We start from the raw sequence: 19,124 nt of genomic DNA, 5'->3' as shown, positions 1-19,124 counted from the left end.
GATTAAAGGACAGAATTTCTTGCAATGAATATTGATGAGTAGTTGAAACATTGCCAGGAGAGAAGGTTGAGGAAGAAGACTTCAGTGGGAAAACAAAAGTAAGGAGGTGGATTTGAGAAAAAGGATGAATCACAAGAAAAAAGTCTAATACCTTAATAGTTCATGGACATTAAAAGTAATGCTATGATAATTAGGGGCCGGTAATGTAAGAGCCAAAAGATAAACTAGATTCAGTAACGTTTAAGTGTGACTTCATCGTTGAAATTTTGTTGGTTTGGATGACATCACTTTCCAAGCGTGACATCACCATTGTTTATTTAAGTTGCTGTAGAGTCTGACACTGTTGTAAGCAGCACAGGGAGCAACACAGATGACAGTATGTTTGACATTGTACTTTTGTGTTTTCTAATTAAACATTTAAAGGCAAGTTACGTAGTCTCGTTGTGCAGGATTACCCAAGAAGTGACAAATCTATACTGAAGAGGAAGCAAGACCATGTGCATAACAAATACAAATACATGTTTTCATTTAATAATAATCATGAATAATATTATATATATACTTTATTAGATTTTTTTACTGAACACATTGTGACCTTTGCAAAAACATTGATTTTAGAAATTCGAAAAAAATAAGTTTATTATTACTAGTAATAATAATAACAATAATATAGGTTGTAGGTGTGTCTCAATCTACTTTCAAAAGTTTTAAAATATAAATGCCTTACCTGCAATTAAAACATTTCCGGTTAAACCTTTTATAGTAAAAGTATACAAGACGGCCATTTGGCAATAAAAAGCTTCATAATTTATTCAATGTAATCACGGAATTTAGATAAAAATACTAGTGGAACAGCACATACACTCTGGTTCATCTATCTTTGTATACACTCTGGTTCATCTATCTTTGTACTTGTGCTACATATTTTGTGTTTATTTTAATGTGACTACCGGATTTCTCTGAAGGAAACGGGCAAATGGTGACACCCTTTCCGTCCCCGTTGCTATGTGACGAGTAAACTAAACTACGCGGAGGCACAGTGTTCACTTGTGAAGATGTCATCCAGCTACTCAGCAAACCAGGTAAAATGTGTTTTTGACGATCAATCTGAGAACAATTCAGTATTTCCTGTTCTGTGTCATTCATACATCCTGTAATAAGCTGGTGTATCATTTTCACCCTCAGTATGATGATGCCTTCAAGCCGCACAGGATGCGAAACTGGTGTGTGGCAAAGCAACGCAACAAGGTAGTATCAGGGCTAAAGGTCTTGTGGTCGAATAATGTACAATGCTTGCAGTATATTTTCCAGTGTTTGCTGGTTACAGTCCAAAGCTAAAGGGAATTGGCCCAACAACAATGATGACATTTAAAGTTTTAACATAGACCATGCTCATGAAGTTGAAAACGATAACACAATGTTACTCAGAATTCCTGTATTTGGATCCACTTCCTGTTTCTGATCTCCACCAAAATTGAATGGATTCTTCAATGGATCATGCAACATCCTGCACAACTAGTTTCTTGAAAATTGGTTAATACATTTTGAGAAATACTGTTAACAAACAAACAAACAAACAAACCTGTGTCCATCTCTGCAGAGACCCACTGCACGTGAGGGTCACACCACCATCATTGCCGATAACAGAGGTCATTTGCTTCCTGGAGTGTCTAAGGTAAGAGACCATCAGAGTGTGTGTGACATGTTTATATCATACAGTTTAGCACACAGTTTGTATGGCAGTTTGGCATTGTGCATCTCTCCATCCTCTCTCTTTATACACTTCAGTCGAAAAGTGGATGGCCAGACTTTAAAAGCACCTGGGATCTACCGGCTCATCTCCCAGTCCCAACCTGCTCCATCAACCGCACTGCCCGCTCAGAGCACGGTCTCAACAGAATGAAGGCCTGGGGCTTGGACCCAAAACACACTCCCACCTCTCGGCCACGCAGTGGCAGCACAAACCCAGACAGGCCACAGGTTGTTGGAGAGCAGGTTTGAGCCACACTCAAATGTAGATACGTCCACTTAAACGGCTGATCTCATAGTAGACAAACAGGTTTGTCAGTTTAACCGTATTTTCCGGGTATGATATTGAGGAAGCCAGTTAATGTACTACTCGAGCCTGTCCTGCTGCTGCCTTACCGCTCACAAGTTGCAATCCTGTTTACACTGGGTGGTGCTTTGCAGAGCAAGGGCGAATCATGTCATCACAGCTAATCAGTAATGTCTACATGCTAAACTTATTAAGTTACAGTACATACAGTATCTTATTGTCTTACAACCAAGTAAAGGTTAAGTCTGAATAAATATATTCTAAATGTAATATTGACCCACTGGTTGAAAGTCACGAGCAGAGATGGAAAAGATGGAATGGAATTTACTGTAACTTACATTTTGAACATTTACATTTCACTGAAGAGGAAATCTAACGTGTTTTTTTAAGCATGGCAATACTTGTTCACAAATTAAGATTAGTTCACAACAGAATACAAAGTCTCAACAAACCAGTTTAGAAATGATACAGGTGATGAAGTGCCGCAGGTGGGGATGAAACTCTGTCACTGTGAAGTCTATTCAACCCACATTAGATAATAGTGGTGTATTTGTTCACTCCTGGGGCAACACACTTTGGTCAGAATGAATGTTATGTGATGTGATGTTTCCATGCTGTCATTATTCTTCAGGCACAGTGGTTTTGAAAAGTTGCTCCAGTGTAATGTGAGACTTTTGTCAGGGTGAAGTGAAAACATTTATTCTTCATCTATTCTGCACTCATGTCTGTGAAAAAGAAGAGAATCCAAACATGAAAAGAAAGTCATGCTTTCATGAAAACAGGTCATTCCCAGAGCAACAAAAGCAAAGAGCACAGTCGATAAACTCAATATTGTAATCTTTCCATCGTTAAAGCATTAACCACTGTGATATCAGGAAACATCTGACAAACAGACACAGAAGTGCTTGAGAGTGTTGTGTAGTGTGAGCAAACAACACTAGAGGAAATAGTGTGTGTGGCATTAGTACCACACATTGCAATGAAGTGATTCAGGTTCTTAGTCTGAATGGAACATTTCTATGTAACACTTTCTTTGCGACACGTCAAGCCATGAAGCAGGACGGAAAAAGGAAATCAATCTATGGAAACATCAAGGCTACTTTCCTTATTTGTTTTAACTCTGGTTCCTGACATGCAAAACAAAGGCAAACAGAAAGGAGCTTGACACTAATTAATGAGCATTTGGACGTGAAAAGGGTCTGCATACTTGTCAGATAGCTGAAGCTGCTGTGCCCTACACTCAGATGAGATCACTTCAGAGATGCCAGAGCCAGGAAGTACTTAATGTTTCCACTCACACGTCTGAAAGAGAGATAGAACTGATAATGATAGCTGCTGATCTGCTCAAATGCATAACAGTATGCTAAGAAAGTGTGCACAGTAACAAGAGTGTTTCTGTGTATGTCTCTACCTCTCTGTCTCTGTTACTTTGTTACCAGAGCAACAGAGCAAACCAGACTATGAGTACCATTGCTGGTACACACACCACACTTTGTAGCCATTGTCTCTTGTCCTTCCTTTCAGGACAATGAGGGTGTACAGCAGGACGGCGCCGCCCTACCCTCCATGCCACCATCTAGTCCTTCACCATCCGAAGCTGCTGTACCTCTACCCCAAGGCCGTCCCATCACAGGAGGGGGGGGACCTTCCAGGCAGGACATGGAGGAAGCTCGTGCTTCACCCTGCCAAAGACATTCAAGACATTCAAGTCACTCAGGCCGTTGTGGACACTGCCGACATTGAGGCCTGCCACTGGATTCAAGTCAAACGAATCCGTCCATTTATTAGCTCACATCTGGCTCATTAGTCACCAGGCCCCTTCGGGCTTTACTATGTATTCAGATAGGTGTCACATTTATGGTGTTGTTGCATCAACAAATAATGTTTGAAAACATTCACCCTCCAGTATGAAGTAGACGATCAGTATGAAATGGCTTTGAGCATCATGATATGACTTATGACAATACAGCTGTACAATTCATTTGCATGGTAAGTATTTCAAGGTAATGATAGCAAAAGTCTGCCTTTCATAATGGCAAAAGAAAAACAAGAGGACTGTTTGGGCTTGGCAGAGGTATGCACTCCGAGCGCATTCTACTTGACATGTATGCTGTGCTCTCTGCCGATCATGACCTGTTCTCTCCTGTTTATGCGTTGAATGGTTGCATTTGTTTTGTAGTTGGATTACTTAATAAATTCTGAATAAATTCTGATAAAAAAGTGTTTTACTTTCAAAGTAATACGTTCTACATATATTACAAACGTAATACACTGCTGGAGGAAATCAAGACTTCAGCATGAGAAAGACAGATCTTTTCTCAGCGGTCAGTGGACCAAACCAGCCGAGTGAATATTTGACTTACATTCATCAGTTTGACAGAATGCAAACTGCAGTGAGCTGCTAATGTGCTCTGCCAAATGTCAACAGTAAGTAGACAATTATTTGCTAACACTTCAGTCTTCACAACTTCAGCCAGATGCATTCTCCCACCTGTTGGCCAAAATGTGACGAATGCAATTTGAAGCGGTTTCACACAGTAAGTGACGATGAGGATGATGGGATTTTGTGAAAACTTTTGCCTTAGGATGTTTACTGATTGCAATACATTGGCTACCTAGTTTGTTTTAACCACTGTTTAACTACACCATGTTATACTGTACATATATTTAACACGAGTAAACATCCCCATTCTCGCACTGGCCTCCTGCAGTTACTGTTTAACTGTTGCTTTCCAGACAGTGTTATTGTTCTGTGAGCTGCTCAGAAATGATAGGAATCCCTGTGCAATTTAGGATCTTATAAATAAAACACTATTGTGCTCTCCTCTAAACAAGAGCAGAACTCAGTAGATCTCTGAAGATGTTTGACTCTGGGCTTCTCATACTCTGGAGTTAGGAAAAGAAAAGTGGTCCAATGTTGAAACAGGACAAAAGAGTTGAAATCCAGACATTTGGTTGCCATGACATGATATTCAACAGTGCAGATATGTGTGTGCCATGGTGTGTGAACAATATCTGTGTGTGGTTGTTTGAAGCAATACAAGAACATTTATCAGTGTGTCTTTTATTCAAGTACAAATATAGAAATGTTCACTTTCCTACCTTTAAAGTAATACATCACAGCACATCATTCCTAATCATACACACACACAAACATACAGAACGGCCCTGCCTCCAGTCATACCCCGACATAATAAACCACAGGAATTGTACTCCACACACCAACATTCAATGACAACCGACAACAAAAAATACACTTGTGACTGGTTGTCGGTGGAAATCATAGTGGGAGATGAGCAACAACATAACCATACAGAGAACACTTATGCTGTTATTTTGGTAGGTAGAGCATTATAACACATTCTGAGGAGCCCTGATACAGAACATACCTCTTCCTTTATTCTGAAGCTTCTTTCCGAAATATTGTTCAATGTTCAGAGTTTGGTCATACGTTTCAGCGGAACTGATTTAGCAAGGCACAAAAGTCACACGCACATACAGTACCATCCATACAAGGAGCACCAGGTCTAATCATGATGAGCGGTTAGCCTAGGCTCACACTGGTGGTCAGGTCTTTATTAAGATCCTGATTTTCTTAATGATCACCCAATCCTCTTGAGCGGCTGTGACGTGTATCCTCAGACAGGAAAAGGTAGAAGCATACTTTTTGTCGATCTCCTGCATCACAAAACTCCCTTTCTCCAAACTCCCCAAAGGCTGGAACACTCGACAAGTTCTTTGTTTTGCCTCTGTGATGGTCACGTCGTGGCCCATTTCCACCAGAGCTGAATGCAAAATGTCTTTGTCCGCTGACCCTGTTTCCACAGATATCCCTGTCACCACAGCTGGAGCTTTAAAAACCACAGTCAAATGGTTTCCCTTTTCTGGGGAGCGTCCCCAGAAGAATCCATCACCGGCATCCCAGGCCAGATTGGGGGTGTGATCCTTGTAGGTGGACATATCAGAGTAAACATCTGCTGAGGGATTGTAGTAGGCTGCCTCCTCAAAATCCTTGTCTTTCAGCTTATTATGTTTTCCTTGGAATGAAGAGTAGGTGCCCATGTGTTGAAACAGTGAAGGTTTGAAGATGATTGTCTCCTTCTGGGTCAGCAGCACACGGAAGTGAGACATTAGCCAGTCGCAAGGCATTTCCTGGTAGAAGAGGAAGAGGAAGCGAGCCAGTAGAGGAAGGTGAGTTGATTTGTAGAGTTTCCCAATGTAGCCAAGATTGGAGAATTCTAGCATTGCCCAGACTGCAGGTTTAGCATTTTGCTCCCCAACCCGACGTCTGATGACAGTCAGGAAGTTTTTCGAGGAGGAAATGTCATCCTCAATCTGAAGGTAGTACTGGCCCAGACTGATGCTGTAATGGATCAGGAAGGAATAGTCTACATTCTGTTTGGAGCGGAAAGACACCCGATCTGGAGCATCATTGTAGTTCCTCTTCAGCCCTGCGAGGAAAAAAACAGGGTGTTAGTTCCTACGTAGTGACCTCATTGACTCTACACTAACAAACCATCGAAGGTTTTAATTGCTTTTTCAGCACAATATAAGTTACACAGAGGGAGTATCGCTTACAATGATTGTCCTGAACTGCATTGTTATGGTATCTCTGTCAGAATGTCATTTCAGTTACAGCCCATGGAAATAAAGAGAAGGCTCACTGTGGCATCAGGTTCACAATATTGTGTCTTCTAGATAACCAAGGGACACTACATATAAGGGTATCCAGCACACACCCTGAGGTGGTGCTAACACAATACCTCATAAACAAAGCCTTACATGTTATTAAATGTAAGTGGATATGTGTGTATTTGTATACCAGTGGGATCAGACATGCACTGCACCTGTAAGAAGTGGGTACCACTTCTGAGGCACATGTAGGACAACCAGCTGCCCTTCGTCCAGTTCGGAGGTAAATGCTGATTTGATCTCCTCGACTGTCGCGGCTCTCCAGCTGATGTCAAAATCTGCCAGCAGCACAACGACGACCATGGAGGAGCGCTCTTCGGGGGATGACTGGTCAAAGACGGAGTGCAAGGTTTGAATGAGGTAGCTGTCCTTCATCCTCTTCACAGATGAGAGGCCGATAGTTAGAAACTCTGAAAAGGAGGACAGGATGGAAGGAATAAAGCAAAAGAAAACTATTATGAACCAGTAGGAATATCGAATAGTCAGTGTTCCTTCAGTAAGGTAGCTGATGTACAGAAGGTCACTGAGATAGTTTACAATGTTAGAGCATGAGGATAAAGAAACAATATAATTATAATGAGCAACAATAAAACTGCTCCGGGTCCGGGTGCTCGATGGCAGTTGTTCTTTTTTTTGGTATTATTTCCTGGTCGGAAGTTCAACAGCAGGAAAAATCTGCCGGGTTTGAAGGTGGGAGTTAAGGGTGGTGGTGGTGTGTGTGTGTATATTAGGAGAACGACTTTGATTAATGAAGTTGTACAGCCATTCATGCCTGTTCTGCCTGTGTGCCGTTGCTGAAGATAAAGTCAAACTAGACCATCACACCAACAGCTGTTGATACAGGTAGAATGAGGGAAGATGGTAATCTCTTAAGTGTATTGAATTCTGTGATGTATCTGCCTAAATGATTCCCAGCTGATAAAAGGAAAATGGGAGGCTGAAATCATCACAAGGCACAGGGGAATAGGTGTGTACTGATCTTGACAAAAGCTTCCAGTCACTTCAGTTATTTAAGATTCTTCTCACAAACTGGACTAACTTGCTGTCCTATGCATCTTGCCTCTATAGGTGAAGTGGTGCCAGAAACTGAATCATCCACCTTTAGGACTACAAAGCTTTTAGAAGCCAGGTCTAACATTATCACCCAAGAGCACCCTCGCCATCTGCTATCATTTCATTTCTGTTGAAATTTATGTTCTGTGAACCCTTTATCTTGTATGCTAACAGGAGGTGTGTCACTCACTCTGCTTGGTAGGGGGCGCTCCAGCCAGCAGCTCATACGATACATTCAGAGGCAGGTAGTCTCCCTGTTCCACCCAAGAGTCCTTAATAATGAACCTGGGAGAGGGCTCCCAAATTAATTCCACCTGATTCGGACTCGGCTTCTCCGACTGGCCCTGAAACACAATGACAGAAAACAGATACAGATGATGAAGAAGATGCAGTTCTATTGGAACATGGGACATTTTTAACTGCACCCACACACTGATCTTGCAAAAGGTTACTAAAGTGTTTGCAAAATCATAAAACAAAGTCGTGCTAATGTTGAGCTTAACACACACACACACACACACACACACACACACACACACACACACACACACACACACACACACACACACACACACACACACACACACACACACACACACACACACACACACACACACACACAGCAACAGTAGAGCAAGTTCTAGAGAGAGAGAGAGAAGTTTCCCCCTGAAGGTGTCACATTGATGTTTATCTGGAACACGGCATTGAAGCAGGATTTGTACGAACACATTTATTTAAAAAAAAAAAAGTGTTTGAATCAAGCAAATATTGGGCTTTCTGTCAGTTGTGCCATACAGTGTGTGTGTGCATGTGTGTGTACGCATTTACTTACGGCAATGTGAAAGTCAGACCAGTTCAGGAGGTAAAGTCCACCAATAACAAGAAGCAGAACTCCCACCAGAACATTTCTCTTTGAATAACGCCGCATTTCCTGTTTCACACAGACACACACACACGTACACACACGTGCACACACACACACACAGACACACACACACACACACAGTGAATAGTCCATTCTTTATGCCACTGTGTAACTCAGTCAGCACATCAGTAAATAATTCAGCTAATAGGCCATGAATGTTTCAGCAGGCTCTGACCCAGCAACAAGTAAGTTGATTGTGTCCGTGTGTATGTTGATGCAAACTACGTGACAAAAACACAAGCAGTGTCTTTCTCTCTTTCACGAAGCCAAATGGTGCTTTTATGAGCTACAGGTTACCAATTTGTCCCACACCTAAAAAAAAAGTTCCCTACTATAAGTTCAACAATAATAGTAGGGATATCACAACCTGCCTCCCTTCTCTCTATCTCGCTCTCTCCTCTTTCTATATAAAAAATGATCTCCAAAATTCCCATCACCTGTATGCACAATGTCATGTACAATATCTGCTTCAATAAAAACAAATTGCAAAAAAAAAAAAAAAGACTAAATCAGACAACATTATGTTTTGTCTCCTGGATCCATCAAATAGTCAACCAAAGACAAGATAAGATAAGATAAGAAACAGTTATCTCCCTCGGGATAATAAACTTTCATTTTATCTTACCTTATCTTGTCTCCTGGATCCATCAAATAGCCAACCAAAACTTTGACAACGTGATGTCTCAACACTAAACTATCTCCTCTAAGATCACATTCGAGGTGTGTGAACAGAGGGCCAGTCTAATTTGCATTTCTTTCAACAACTTCTGTGTCATCATATTTGTTTGCTTCTCTAAAATGTATTCTTTGTCTACGATCCGTCTACAGCTACTGCAATCTAAAACTAGGTTTCTAACACTGTTCTTATTTGAACACATTTGGAGTTCACAGGCCTTCTCTATACGCTCTATATGGTCACTAGGCGACAGGCGTGATGCACCCAGGGCCACCAGACGCTTAAGACTTTCGCAGTATCTGCAATTTCGATTTTTGCAATTCAGCTAACCTGCATGTCTTTTTTGGAGGTATGAGGAAACTGACGCCCCTCAGCGAAACGCACACAAGCGCCGGGGGACAACAAGAAACAAGCGTGTCGGCCCCAACCGGTCTCAAACCCGGGACGTTCCTTTGTGAGGAGAAGTGTTCACTACGCCGCCCACGTCTTCAATACAGCTTTAAGTATATTGTTTAGGTTCAACCTGTTGTCTCAAATTCTGCTGCACAATGTGGATTTGTGTTGTCATAATAAAGTTGCAGAGGTCATTTGACAAAATAGTTTTCAAGTCTTCTTGCCCGCAGGCTAATGGTGTGTCACATATCAGCACAGGTGAAATAATGATCTTGCCTCTTGCCAAAAAGTGATCCTTTGAGTCAAACCACAGCCTGAATCTCGACTACCGGCTATTTGCAGTTCCCCAGGATGTTTGAACCTGTTAAGCAACATTACAGAAAGTATTGGCTCACTCTCACTCAAATGTGAGTGTCTCAACTCTTTTTGAGCGACCAGAGTGGTTTCGTGACATTCTAAGGGTTTAGATCAGCTTCAGTTTGGGGGATGTTTCATTTTCACGCTATACCGCTGCTGGTGCTGGACAGGAGACAGGAGCTGAATAAAGGAATTTCTCATGGAAAGTGCGCTGCTCTACTTTATAAACATTTACAATCGCATTCCATTGTCGCTGTTAATGATAGAGCAGCACCGCAGTCTCAAATCCAAACATTGTCTCGTCCAATGAACAAACACAAGAGGCTTTTATACAAGTCCCTGCTCAAGTTTGATTGACAGGACAGGTGTGTGTGTATGCGTGTGTGCGCGCGCGTGTCTTCTGAAAGACACAGTCAAAGACGGATAATATCGTGTCAAGCGATCTCTTTCACGGAAATGCTCAAACAAAAACCGTTCGTAGCTTATAGTTACATGTTGAGGTCATAGCGCAAGTTGTGACATTTACACATATTTCGATCAGTAGAAGCTCATTAAACGCCGTAACATCGAAAATCACCAAAGTTGTAAATAAGGTGGTTATGAACTTGAATCACTGATATTTATACCCAGTCTGCGTTTCCTTCACTGTATGTTTAAGGAATAATATAAGGAATTTATGTGTATATATATTTTAAAAAGTTTAGCCCACTTCCAAATCTTTAAGTGCGCCGTTTAACGACAATTTCTTTACGACATTGATAAGTCTGGCTAAGAACTAAATCAAGTTCATAAGAAGAAGGCTTTACTATCAGACAAACATGGACACAAGGAATTACGTTTAAGAGCGCTGTTGGTGTCTGGCGTTTCATAAAAAGTTAACGTTATCTAATGACTTACCTAGAATAATAGTTATTAAACCATACATTGCTTAGAAGCAAACTCGGAAACCTCCTTCCGGCAGCAGGTTGACTCACCTCCCGCAGCAGGACACCTCGGTACGGCGGCTGACGGGGCGGATCGCCGGGCTGGAGTCCTCAGTCAGTGTGGCGACAAAGCATCTATGGAGGGAGACACACTCATACACACACGCACACGGTTCATTTGGAGTGGAAGCGAAGACTCAACGAGAAGAAAAATCATTCCTCTCTCTCTCACACACACACGTTGACACACACGCTGTGTGGGAGGAGTAGAGTCGTCAGGTGGCTGCTGTGGCTTTACATGAAAATGCTTTGTGTTCCTGTTGGATCTCCAAAATGGTTATGGTTTTTGCTTATGAAGTCTAAATCTATTTACCTACCAGTTAACACACGTTGACACACACTCACACAACGCATGATGACAATGCTTTTATTTCAGGACCAGTTTGATCGATGGCTGTAGAGGAAGAAGTACAAGGTAAGAGAGAGTGACCTCGTTGACACATTATTGTGGGTTGATGACTAGGTTGTGCGACACTATGCTGGAGGTTTACTGGGATGACTAAAGTCTTTTAAATAACAAACGATCATCACTTACACTAAAGTTCAATCCTCCAAAACATCATCATCACAAAATCTAGGTGATACTCATGCATTGCAATTGGTTGATGCTGTAAGCAAAAGTAATGTTTTAGTAAATAACAGTCCGGTGTGTGTTTAAGCTCTCTCTGAGGATAAAGTGTGCAGCACCTGGGTGAGAATGGAGAGGAACCCCTTCAGAGCTTTGTCATCTTTGGGCTGCTGCTTAAGTGTCACTTTCACTCCCTCCTGCTCACTCTCCCCCCTCCGTCTCTCCTCTGTTGCCTCCTCTCTCACCTGTTCCTCTTCCTCCCCCGCTATTACCCTTTTGTCAGCCTCCTGTCTATCATTCGCACATTGGTTTCCTCCCGCTTTCTCTTTTGCCTCCCCCATGTACAGCAGCTCCCCCAGGATGAGCGTGCTGCGGGGTGTGTCAGCAGAGACCGTATCCTGAGTGTGTGTGTACAGGTAGACTCTCCAGGGGAGTGTGTGTGGTGGTGTGAATGCCATTGTCTGGATATTGACGAGCTGTAACGCAGCCTGGAGGCTTTGAGGGGAGCAGGGAGGCGGGGCCAGGCGGTGGATGTGCTCCTCCAAGCACACATGATCTTCCTTCACCTCCCTTTCCTCAGCAACTGACAGCAGAGAGCACAAACCAAAGTCAAGAGAGGGGTTTCAATATTAAAAAAGGACAAAAGAACAAAGTTTATATCACTGTTTTCTAACCTTAAACATCTAGAAAGTGTGGGTGTTTAATAAGGAAAACTGGGAAACTCAAGAGTCCCTTATTAGGAAGATTGATTGAGTGTTGGTTAAAAAGACGTTTTTGGTGTTAAAGATAACAATAATGCGTCCTTCCATCTTTTACCTTCCTCGGCAGGAAACCCTTGTTGTTGTTGTAGCCACAGGCTCTCAAACTCCTCCGGGCTGAGAGCGGGCAAGAGGGACAAACTGAGAGGGAGTCCAGCGTTGGAAGCCAGGACGTTGGCTGAGGAAGGCGTGCAGAGATCGCTACTGTCTGAGCCTGAAGGGAACGATAAGAAGAAGGAGTGTAGGAGGAGGAGAGAGAGAGAGAGAGAAACAGAGGGAGGGAGGGAGTCAGGAGGACCAGAAAATTAGATTTGTGATTACAAAATGGACAACTTCTGTTGGTTTGTCAGAGACCACACCCCAATTTATACTCCTACACAGTATGGGAACACATGTAAAGCCTTATGAGTGAGTTATTTATCACCACTTGTAATACTCAGAGATACTGTATTAAAAATGGCCGCCATTCGTCTTTTGACATGGCCTCACACTTGCTGACGCTCCCTCCCACCGTCTGTGTAGCACTGGATGCCTCAGTGAAGTCAAACACAGCCTCCATGGCGTGCGTGCGTGTGTACGTGTGCATGTTAGTCAGTTGCTTTGTGTCCCAACAACTAAGTTGACTCACAGGAACTAACTTGTGGGTGGAAGATTCCTCGGTGTCATACTACTAAAACGACAGCTCACCTTGGCTCAAGTTCAGGTTGTCTGAGAGGTCGGTGTTAGGTTTGAGGTCAAAGGTTATAGGCTCAGGGCTTCCCCCGCCGGTTGATTCCGTCTCGGTGGCACAGTGTCTCAGGGGCTCCAACGTGTTAAAGCTCTGTGCCCATTGACCGATGGGTTCTGCCGGGCGGCCAATCAGAACGCCAAGGGAGGGGTCGGACCTCCTACCCTGGAGAACCTTCTGTGTTTCCTCAATCCCACAATGCAACAGACGGTAGTACAGCATGGCCTGGTCACGCACACACATGTCCGTCTCCTCCTCTGGAAAAGAGTTAGTGTAAATAAGGATATGCTCTCCTCACACACATTCACACAGACACGCATATACACACACACACACACACACACACACACACACACACACACACACACACACACACACACACACACACACACACACACACACACACACACACACACACACACACACACACACACTCACCTATGCAGTAGTGCAGCAGTCTTCCTAGCATGTCCTGTGTCTCAGCAGGCCGACACAAGAACAGTCTCATGGAGGCAGTCAGCAGCTCCATCTTCACTCCCAGAGAAACCTCACTCCTCAGCGTATCAATGAAGACCTCCAGCACATAGGGGGCGCTAGAGATTTGCTCCCCGTATACACCCAGCAACCACAGCAAAGCCTGCCTGCCCTGTTGGGTGGGAGAAGAATGACGTTTTTGTTTTTACTAGAGGACTTAGAAAAAGGTGTGAGTAATACAAAACCATCTGGGATGGAGAACGATGGCGACACTGCACCCTGCGTGTTGCACAACTCCAGATAGACAAAGCAGAAAGAACTCCCAAACAGACATCAATCTTTTAACTCTCAATGGCATGAACACACCTTAGTTTGGTTGCTTTCAGAGCAAATTCTCTCCGTCTGAGCTCACAGAGAAACAAATGCAAAGTGATTTTATGAAAATAGTGTCTGGACGGGTTCAGAGAATACCTCCTGTAATAAGTGCAAGACAGCTAAGAAGCTTTAATGCTGCAATGGACAGTGCAAGTAATAGATAAATAATAAGTCAACGTGAAAAGGACAGCCATTTGCTTTATGATGTGGGATAAGCCTGGAAGCCTCACATGAACTCAGAGAGACCGAAAAGATAAAACAAGACATGCCAACTCTAGCTCCAACAATCTCCTTAATTTGGATAAGTGTTCAAATAGAGATACACGATCATCACCATGAACAAAGAGGAAATGAAAAAGAAAGGAGAAGAGTAGAGAAATAAAAACAGGGCCAGACAAACATCACAGAGGTATATAAAGCAGGAAAAGGACAAAGCATAACAGTGGAGTACACACACACACACACACATTTCCACATGCATTAGGAGACGACTAAATCCAATCTAAAATGATCTGCAGCAGAGCAGAGGCCCTGGAGTTGGCAGCAATTCGATGTCTGGCTTAAGGGCATTTCAGCAGGGTGGATGCCTGTTGACACAGAGGTTTTAACCCTGGGCTGTCCTGCTGAAGGACGGGCGTCTCTAACCACCGGTCGCACCCTGCTGACACGCACATCTGCCCGCTGCGGGGGGAGCAACAGAACACTTGCTGGGGTCTGACCTGGCTATCCTGCAGCGTCTCCTCACAGCCCTCAAGAGCTGAACACACAGTGTCGCTACACTGAGGACACACCCAGACCAGGTCACGCATGGTTTGCACCACGGCTGAGGAGGGGGGATAGAGAGAAAGTGAGAGAGAGAGAAAAACGAAATGGATGAGAAAGAGACTTGTGGTTTTAGAAAAGAGAAGATGTGAGATAAGATGAATCTTGACTTAAAACTAGTAAACGTGCAGAATGGTGAACTCCCGCTACAACAAATATAGCTGGGATACATTGTGTGCGTGTGTGAGTGAATGTACCAGAGGTGATATGATCCTGTTTGAGCCCAAGCAGTCCAGTAAGGATCTCTAAACATCTGTCACTGTAGCTCCGCCCGATGCGACCTGCAGAGAGCAGACAGGAGAGCAGAGGATGTGGTGGGTTATCAAAGAGCAGAGACTTCATCACTTCCTATTGTGAGCAAATAAACAGTCCTAACCTCAGCCTAACCATGGTGAAGCCCAAAGTCACATATCTCTTAGTGAAGGGGGTTTCAAAGAGCGAAAACTTTTCAGCACTCTAAATTCAAAACAATACTCCAAACTAACAATAAAACCTCCAAACGTGTGTTGGCAGAGAGAAGCACTTGCCTATAGCCGAGATAGCAGCCTGGCCCGTATCCGTGTTGACATCTGTGCAGTATCCCTTCAGCTCATCTAACACCATGGTAACATTCTCATCATTCACCAGCTCCACCAGCACCTGCAAAAACAGTGTTTCCACAAGCGTTAACATTAATACGACTGGGCCGGTCTTACATCATCCCTAGTTACTGCGGATTTCATTGCGTGTTAGTTGTTTACATGAGGTCCTTAAAGGCAACATTTACTGCTCACTGCCATCTATCTGTGACTTGGACAGTTGACTAGGACAACAGTGAAAGTTTGTCGATGCCCTTCCTTGTTCTAGTATCAACAAGAAAGAGCACAAGTGTAGTTTCAGTTGGACATTCATGTTTTGTAATCAAAAATTTGTGATGAGAGCAGCTGAGACGCTACAGAAGGAATGTCATCGTCAGACGTTTTGGGCCGATTAAATCTCACGCGACCGCAAACCAAACGGTCATCACCTGCATCTTCCTCTGCTTGATGTAGGCGGGCTCAGCGTAGCCACAGAAGAAGCGTTTGTAGTGCGCCCCCATCAGGCCAGGGAGGGAGCGCAGCAGCAACTGCGAGAAGAAGACAAAGAGCGACTCTGAGTGCTGTGGTTCTCAAATCCTCAAATACGACAGTGCTGCATACTTCCCCATCTCTCCCTTGTTGTTCCCAATGTGAATCTAACCGACCCACTCTTGATTAAGTGGACACACACCTGATTTAAATGGATGGGTTTAGAGCAGGGAGAGATAGAACATGTGCGGCGTACTGTGTGCTACTCCACCACCTGTAGTAAGAGCGACTGTAAGCAGTGGTGTGTGTCAAATGGTGTGTCAAATAAAAACAAATCCATCCCTGATGAGTTCCACACAAAAAAACCCAACAGCGGTAATACATCACACACACGCTCATATTCAAATGATCAGGCGCATTCATGCAAACACAGGTGTCCCACCGGCCAATCAGGTGTGTTTAAAAAGCACTGCCCCCATTTCCTGCTCTCTATTTGTCTTTGCACAGCTCTCAATTAAAGCAAAAGCCATCTCGCCCATCGGCTGTCTAGTGTTGGTTCATGTTGATTTCCTGCTTATCTACACTTGACCGCAGACATGGGAGCAGACATGGTGACATTCAATCAATCTGATTTCGATCAATCGCAGTTACCTGTATGTGGCAGATGGCTGTGAACTTCATCTCCCTGGACACACTCCCACAGGCAGCCAACAGCGGGCCTCGAATTCGCTCCAGGGCTGACAGACTGACGGCGGGCAACCCAGAGCAGAGGCTGAGGAACAGGCTGACAGTGGCGGCCATGACAGGGGGGTGGGGACTGACCAGGGAGGAGTCCAGCAGGGACAGGATATCAAAAAGCTCGTCGTCTGACTGAGGCCGGTAGCGCTGCAGGATCCTCAGCACCTCGCACTGGCCCCAAACGTCACAGTCCTTCATCCTGGGAGGGCAGACAAACACACACACATCAGGCCAAGGCAGGAGAAACACACACACAGTGCTACTGAAGTGTCTTTGAGCAACATACCAGGATGATAATGTCCCAGAAAAACACCATCTACAGTGTTTACCAAAGGAGACAATGAGAATTAAGATAAATCGAAACATTAGAGATATAAACCAGTGGCCAAATGCCTCTGTAGCAACCTTGACTACAGTAGCAGACAAATCAGGAATCAGGAAGCACTGGGAAGCAATTTGGCCTTGTTGATTTGATTAAGTATCTGGAAAAGGATGGTTCACGGTGACACATACACACAATCACACACACACACACACACACACACACACACACACACACACACACACACACACACACACACACACACACACACACACACACACACACACACACACACACACACACACACACAAAAGCATGTTGCGGCTCTGTAGCTCAGCTGTGCAGAAATCATTAGACAACATTTTGCGTTTTGGTTTGTGGATATGTGTGAGGGCATTCAGCCCCACCGCACACTCGTGGCTGTTGAGTGACTTGTTGCTGTTAGACCCTGATAGCTGCCTTTGTTCTGTGACGTGCCTCTATACCTGTTGAGGAGGTGATGAGTTATGGGTTTGTTAATAGCCACTCCTCCCTCCTCCTTCAGTATTTCTTCCAGAGCTCGGAGGCAGTTGACCATCACCACAGGGTCCGGGTCCCTCAGCAGGCTGTACAGCTCGTTCACCACCGCTGCATCTGGAAGAAACAGGGACGAAGACTAGATCCTTAGTGGAAGTATCTGCTATCTAGGTTCTGTTAAGTTGCCAGGTGTGAGATCCACCCCACCTATCTCAGAGTTGGGTTGGAGGTTGTGTAGTTTGGCCCAGCCCAGCACAGCCACTCGCCGTACACAAGCTGCCCTATCCCTGAGTCCCACTGTCAGAGGTTGCTCTACATACTCCACTAGACTGGGTAACCTGGGACACACAGAAACACACACACACACACGGTAAAGCCATATCATTCCAGCAACCGTGAGACGATGTGCTGCTGATACTGAAGTCCGTGTGGAATGGCGCCTCACCTCAGGTTGGTCATGTTCCTCAGTGCCAGACTGCGGACCATCGGGTTTGGATCCTGGCAGTCTTTGCGCAGCGTGTTGATGACCAGCAGGGACAGCTCGGGGTTTAAACTGGCGTAGGAACACAGGAAGACATAGACCAGTTTTTTCTGGACCACGTCCACTGTGGCACAGGCCTTCACCATCTCGCTGAACAGCCCGGATACGTCCACACCCTGAGACATCGCTCTGAGACAGAGACAGGGACAAGGGGCAAGAGGATGAAAATGACAGGCCAGGTAGGAATGAGGGTTAGGAAATAGGAGGGAGGAGAGAAGAGAGGCAGCAAGGAGAAGATGTTGGGGGACAGAATGCAACAGAGGAAACAAAGCATAATGAAGTAGAAGATAATTGCAGAGGGAGAGAGAATACGGTGAAGGAGACATGAGACACAGGGTGAGGAGGAGAGTGGGAGAGGAAATATGAGGAGATGCGACAAAACAGGGTAAATATTTGCATATTTCTGCATTTACGTAGGATGTGTGTGAGTGTGTGTGAGAGAGAAGAGAGAGAGAGAGCAATCCTACCTGATGGCCTTGAGGACGGTGTTCCGGTAGCGCAGCGGGTCAGACTGGACACTGGGCTTGGACAGAGCTTTCTTCAGCTCCTTCACCGTGTCCTCACTGCCCAGATACGGCATGGCGGCTGCACAAACACACACACAACACAATAAACACACAGCGACACACACTATCTGGGTCGGGTAAACAACACAGAGCAACTACAGAGCAGAAAGGAGGTACGGTTGGTTTGTCCACTCAAGACACAATGATTAGCTTCATTACACCTACCTGGACAAAAGCTCGGTTTGTATTCTCAAAACGTTTATCTTCTATAATTCAATTTTATTCCCGGCACTGTAATTGTGAATTGCTTGTTTACTTTTCCGCATTTCTTCTTCTACGCATGCCATATAGCGGGAGTGGGTACGATTTGTTCAAACAGTGACCTCTAGTGGTTGAGTAGAAATCCACCCATTGTCGAATCCACAGGTATAAAACAACACATTTCACGAGGAAAATGAGCTTTCTGACCAACTGATCAAATATATAGTGTTTGGAATATTTCTAAAAACAAATCCCCTATATTTAGAAATGAATGAGGTAAAATCCTCTCAAACTCTCATGATTATATCGGTAAGAAATGTTTTCAATGATTAATA

The 19,124-nt window shown here is 44.1% G+C and overlaps 3 protein-coding genes across 5 annotated transcripts; 1 reads left to right on the top strand and 2 right to left on the bottom strand.

Moving 5' to 3' along the window:
- Window positions 1-1,022: 1,022 nt before the first annotated feature.
- Window positions 1,023-4,340, top strand: cfap126 (cilia and flagella associated protein 126). Its single transcript, XM_076166320.1, has 5 exons — window positions 1,023-1,082; window positions 1,186-1,248; window positions 1,601-1,675; window positions 1,789-1,995; window positions 3,581-4,340. Exons 1-5 carry the CDS (start codon window positions 1,056-1,058, stop codon window positions 3,797-3,799), a joined length of 591 nt encoding a protein of 196 aa, XP_076022435.1. The 5' UTR covers window positions 1,023-1,055; the 3' UTR covers window positions 3,800-4,340.
- A 760-nt stretch (window positions 4,341-5,100) lies between these two features.
- LOC143012961 (alpha-1,3-mannosyl-glycoprotein 4-beta-N-acetylglucosaminyltransferase C-like) lies at window positions 5,101-11,333 on the bottom strand. Of its 3 annotated transcripts, none has more exons than XM_076166316.1 (5): window positions 11,127-11,333; window positions 8,634-8,732; window positions 7,992-8,145; window positions 6,904-7,158; window positions 5,101-6,507 (listed from the first exon to the last, which is right to left on the bottom strand). In XM_076166316.1, exons 2-5 carry the CDS (start codon window positions 8,727-8,729, stop codon window positions 5,624-5,626), a joined length of 1,389 nt encoding a protein of 462 aa, XP_076022431.1. In that variant the 5' UTR covers window positions 8,730-8,732; window positions 11,127-11,333; the 3' UTR covers window positions 5,101-5,623. The 3 variants fall into 3 exon arrangements, with proteins under 3 accessions (XP_076022431.1, XP_076022432.1, XP_076022430.1); XM_076166317.1 differs by having other exon boundaries at window positions 11,050-11,141; XM_076166315.1 differs by lacking the exon at window positions 11,127-11,333 and having other exon boundaries at window positions 8,634-11,035.
- Window positions 11,334-11,486: 153 nt separating this feature from the next.
- Window positions 11,487-18,862, bottom strand: ap4b1 (adaptor related protein complex 4 subunit beta 1). Its single transcript, XM_076166321.1, has 14 exons — window positions 18,754-18,862; window positions 18,490-18,607; window positions 17,927-18,151; window positions 17,689-17,819; window positions 17,451-17,598; window positions 16,557-16,842; window positions 15,866-15,964; window positions 15,387-15,498; window positions 15,057-15,140; window positions 14,757-14,860; window positions 13,627-13,834; window positions 13,149-13,445; window positions 12,520-12,675; window positions 11,487-12,286 (listed from the first exon to the last, which is right to left on the bottom strand). Exons 2-14 carry the CDS (start codon window positions 18,600-18,602, stop codon window positions 11,790-11,792), a joined length of 2,460 nt encoding a protein of 819 aa, XP_076022436.1. The 5' UTR covers window positions 18,603-18,607; window positions 18,754-18,862; the 3' UTR covers window positions 11,487-11,789.
- Between the last annotated feature and the right edge of the window lie 262 nt (window positions 18,863-19,124).

This window comes from Genypterus blacodes, unplaced genomic scaffold (assembly GCF_046128005.1).
Source record: "Genypterus blacodes isolate CSIRO-AG114 ecotype Tasmania unplaced genomic scaffold, CSIRO-AGI_Gbla_v1 ptg000156l_1, whole genome shotgun sequence".
Taxonomy (NCBI): Eukaryota; Metazoa; Chordata; class Actinopteri; order Ophidiiformes; family Ophidiidae; genus Genypterus; species Genypterus blacodes.
This window is presented reverse-complemented; position numbering and strand designations above follow the sequence as displayed.

Bases quoted from the DNA above. Each gene is read 5' to 3' on its own strand.
- LOC143012961 (XM_076166315.1), bottom strand. From the start codon at position 8,819: ATGGACTATTCACTGTGTGTGTGTGTGTGTGTCTGTGTGTGTGTGTGT. The intron at 8,146-8,633 runs GTAAGTAAATGC...ATTGTGTTTCAG, and splicing joins GGTCTGACTTTCACATTGCC to GGCCAGTCGGAGAAGCCGAG. The intron at 7,159-7,991 runs GTGAGTGACACA...CCTCCTTTTCAG, and splicing joins AGCGCCCCCTACCAAGCAGA to AGTTTCTAACTATCGGCCTC.
- cfap126 (XM_076166320.1), top strand. From the start codon at position 1,056: ATGTCATCCAGCTACTCAGCAAACCAG. The intron at 1,249-1,600 runs GTAGTATCAGGG...CCATCTCTGCAG, and splicing joins TGGCAAAGCAACGCAACAAG to AGACCCACTGCACGTGAGGG. The intron at 1,676-1,788 runs GTAAGAGACCAT...TATACACTTCAG, and splicing joins TGCTTCCTGGAGTGTCTAAG to TCGAAAAGTGGATGGCCAGA.
- ap4b1 (XM_076166321.1), bottom strand. From the start codon at position 18,602: ATGCCGTATCTGGGCAGTGAGGACACGGTGAAGGAGCTGAAGAAAGCT. The intron at 18,152-18,489 runs GTAGGATTGCTC...TCTCTGTCTCAG, and splicing joins ACCGTCCTCAAGGCCATCAG to AGCGATGTCTCAGGGTGTGG. The intron at 15,965-16,556 runs GTAACTGCGATT...TTCTTCTCGCAG, and splicing joins CAGCCATCTGCCACATACAG to TTGCTGCTGCGCTCCCTCCC.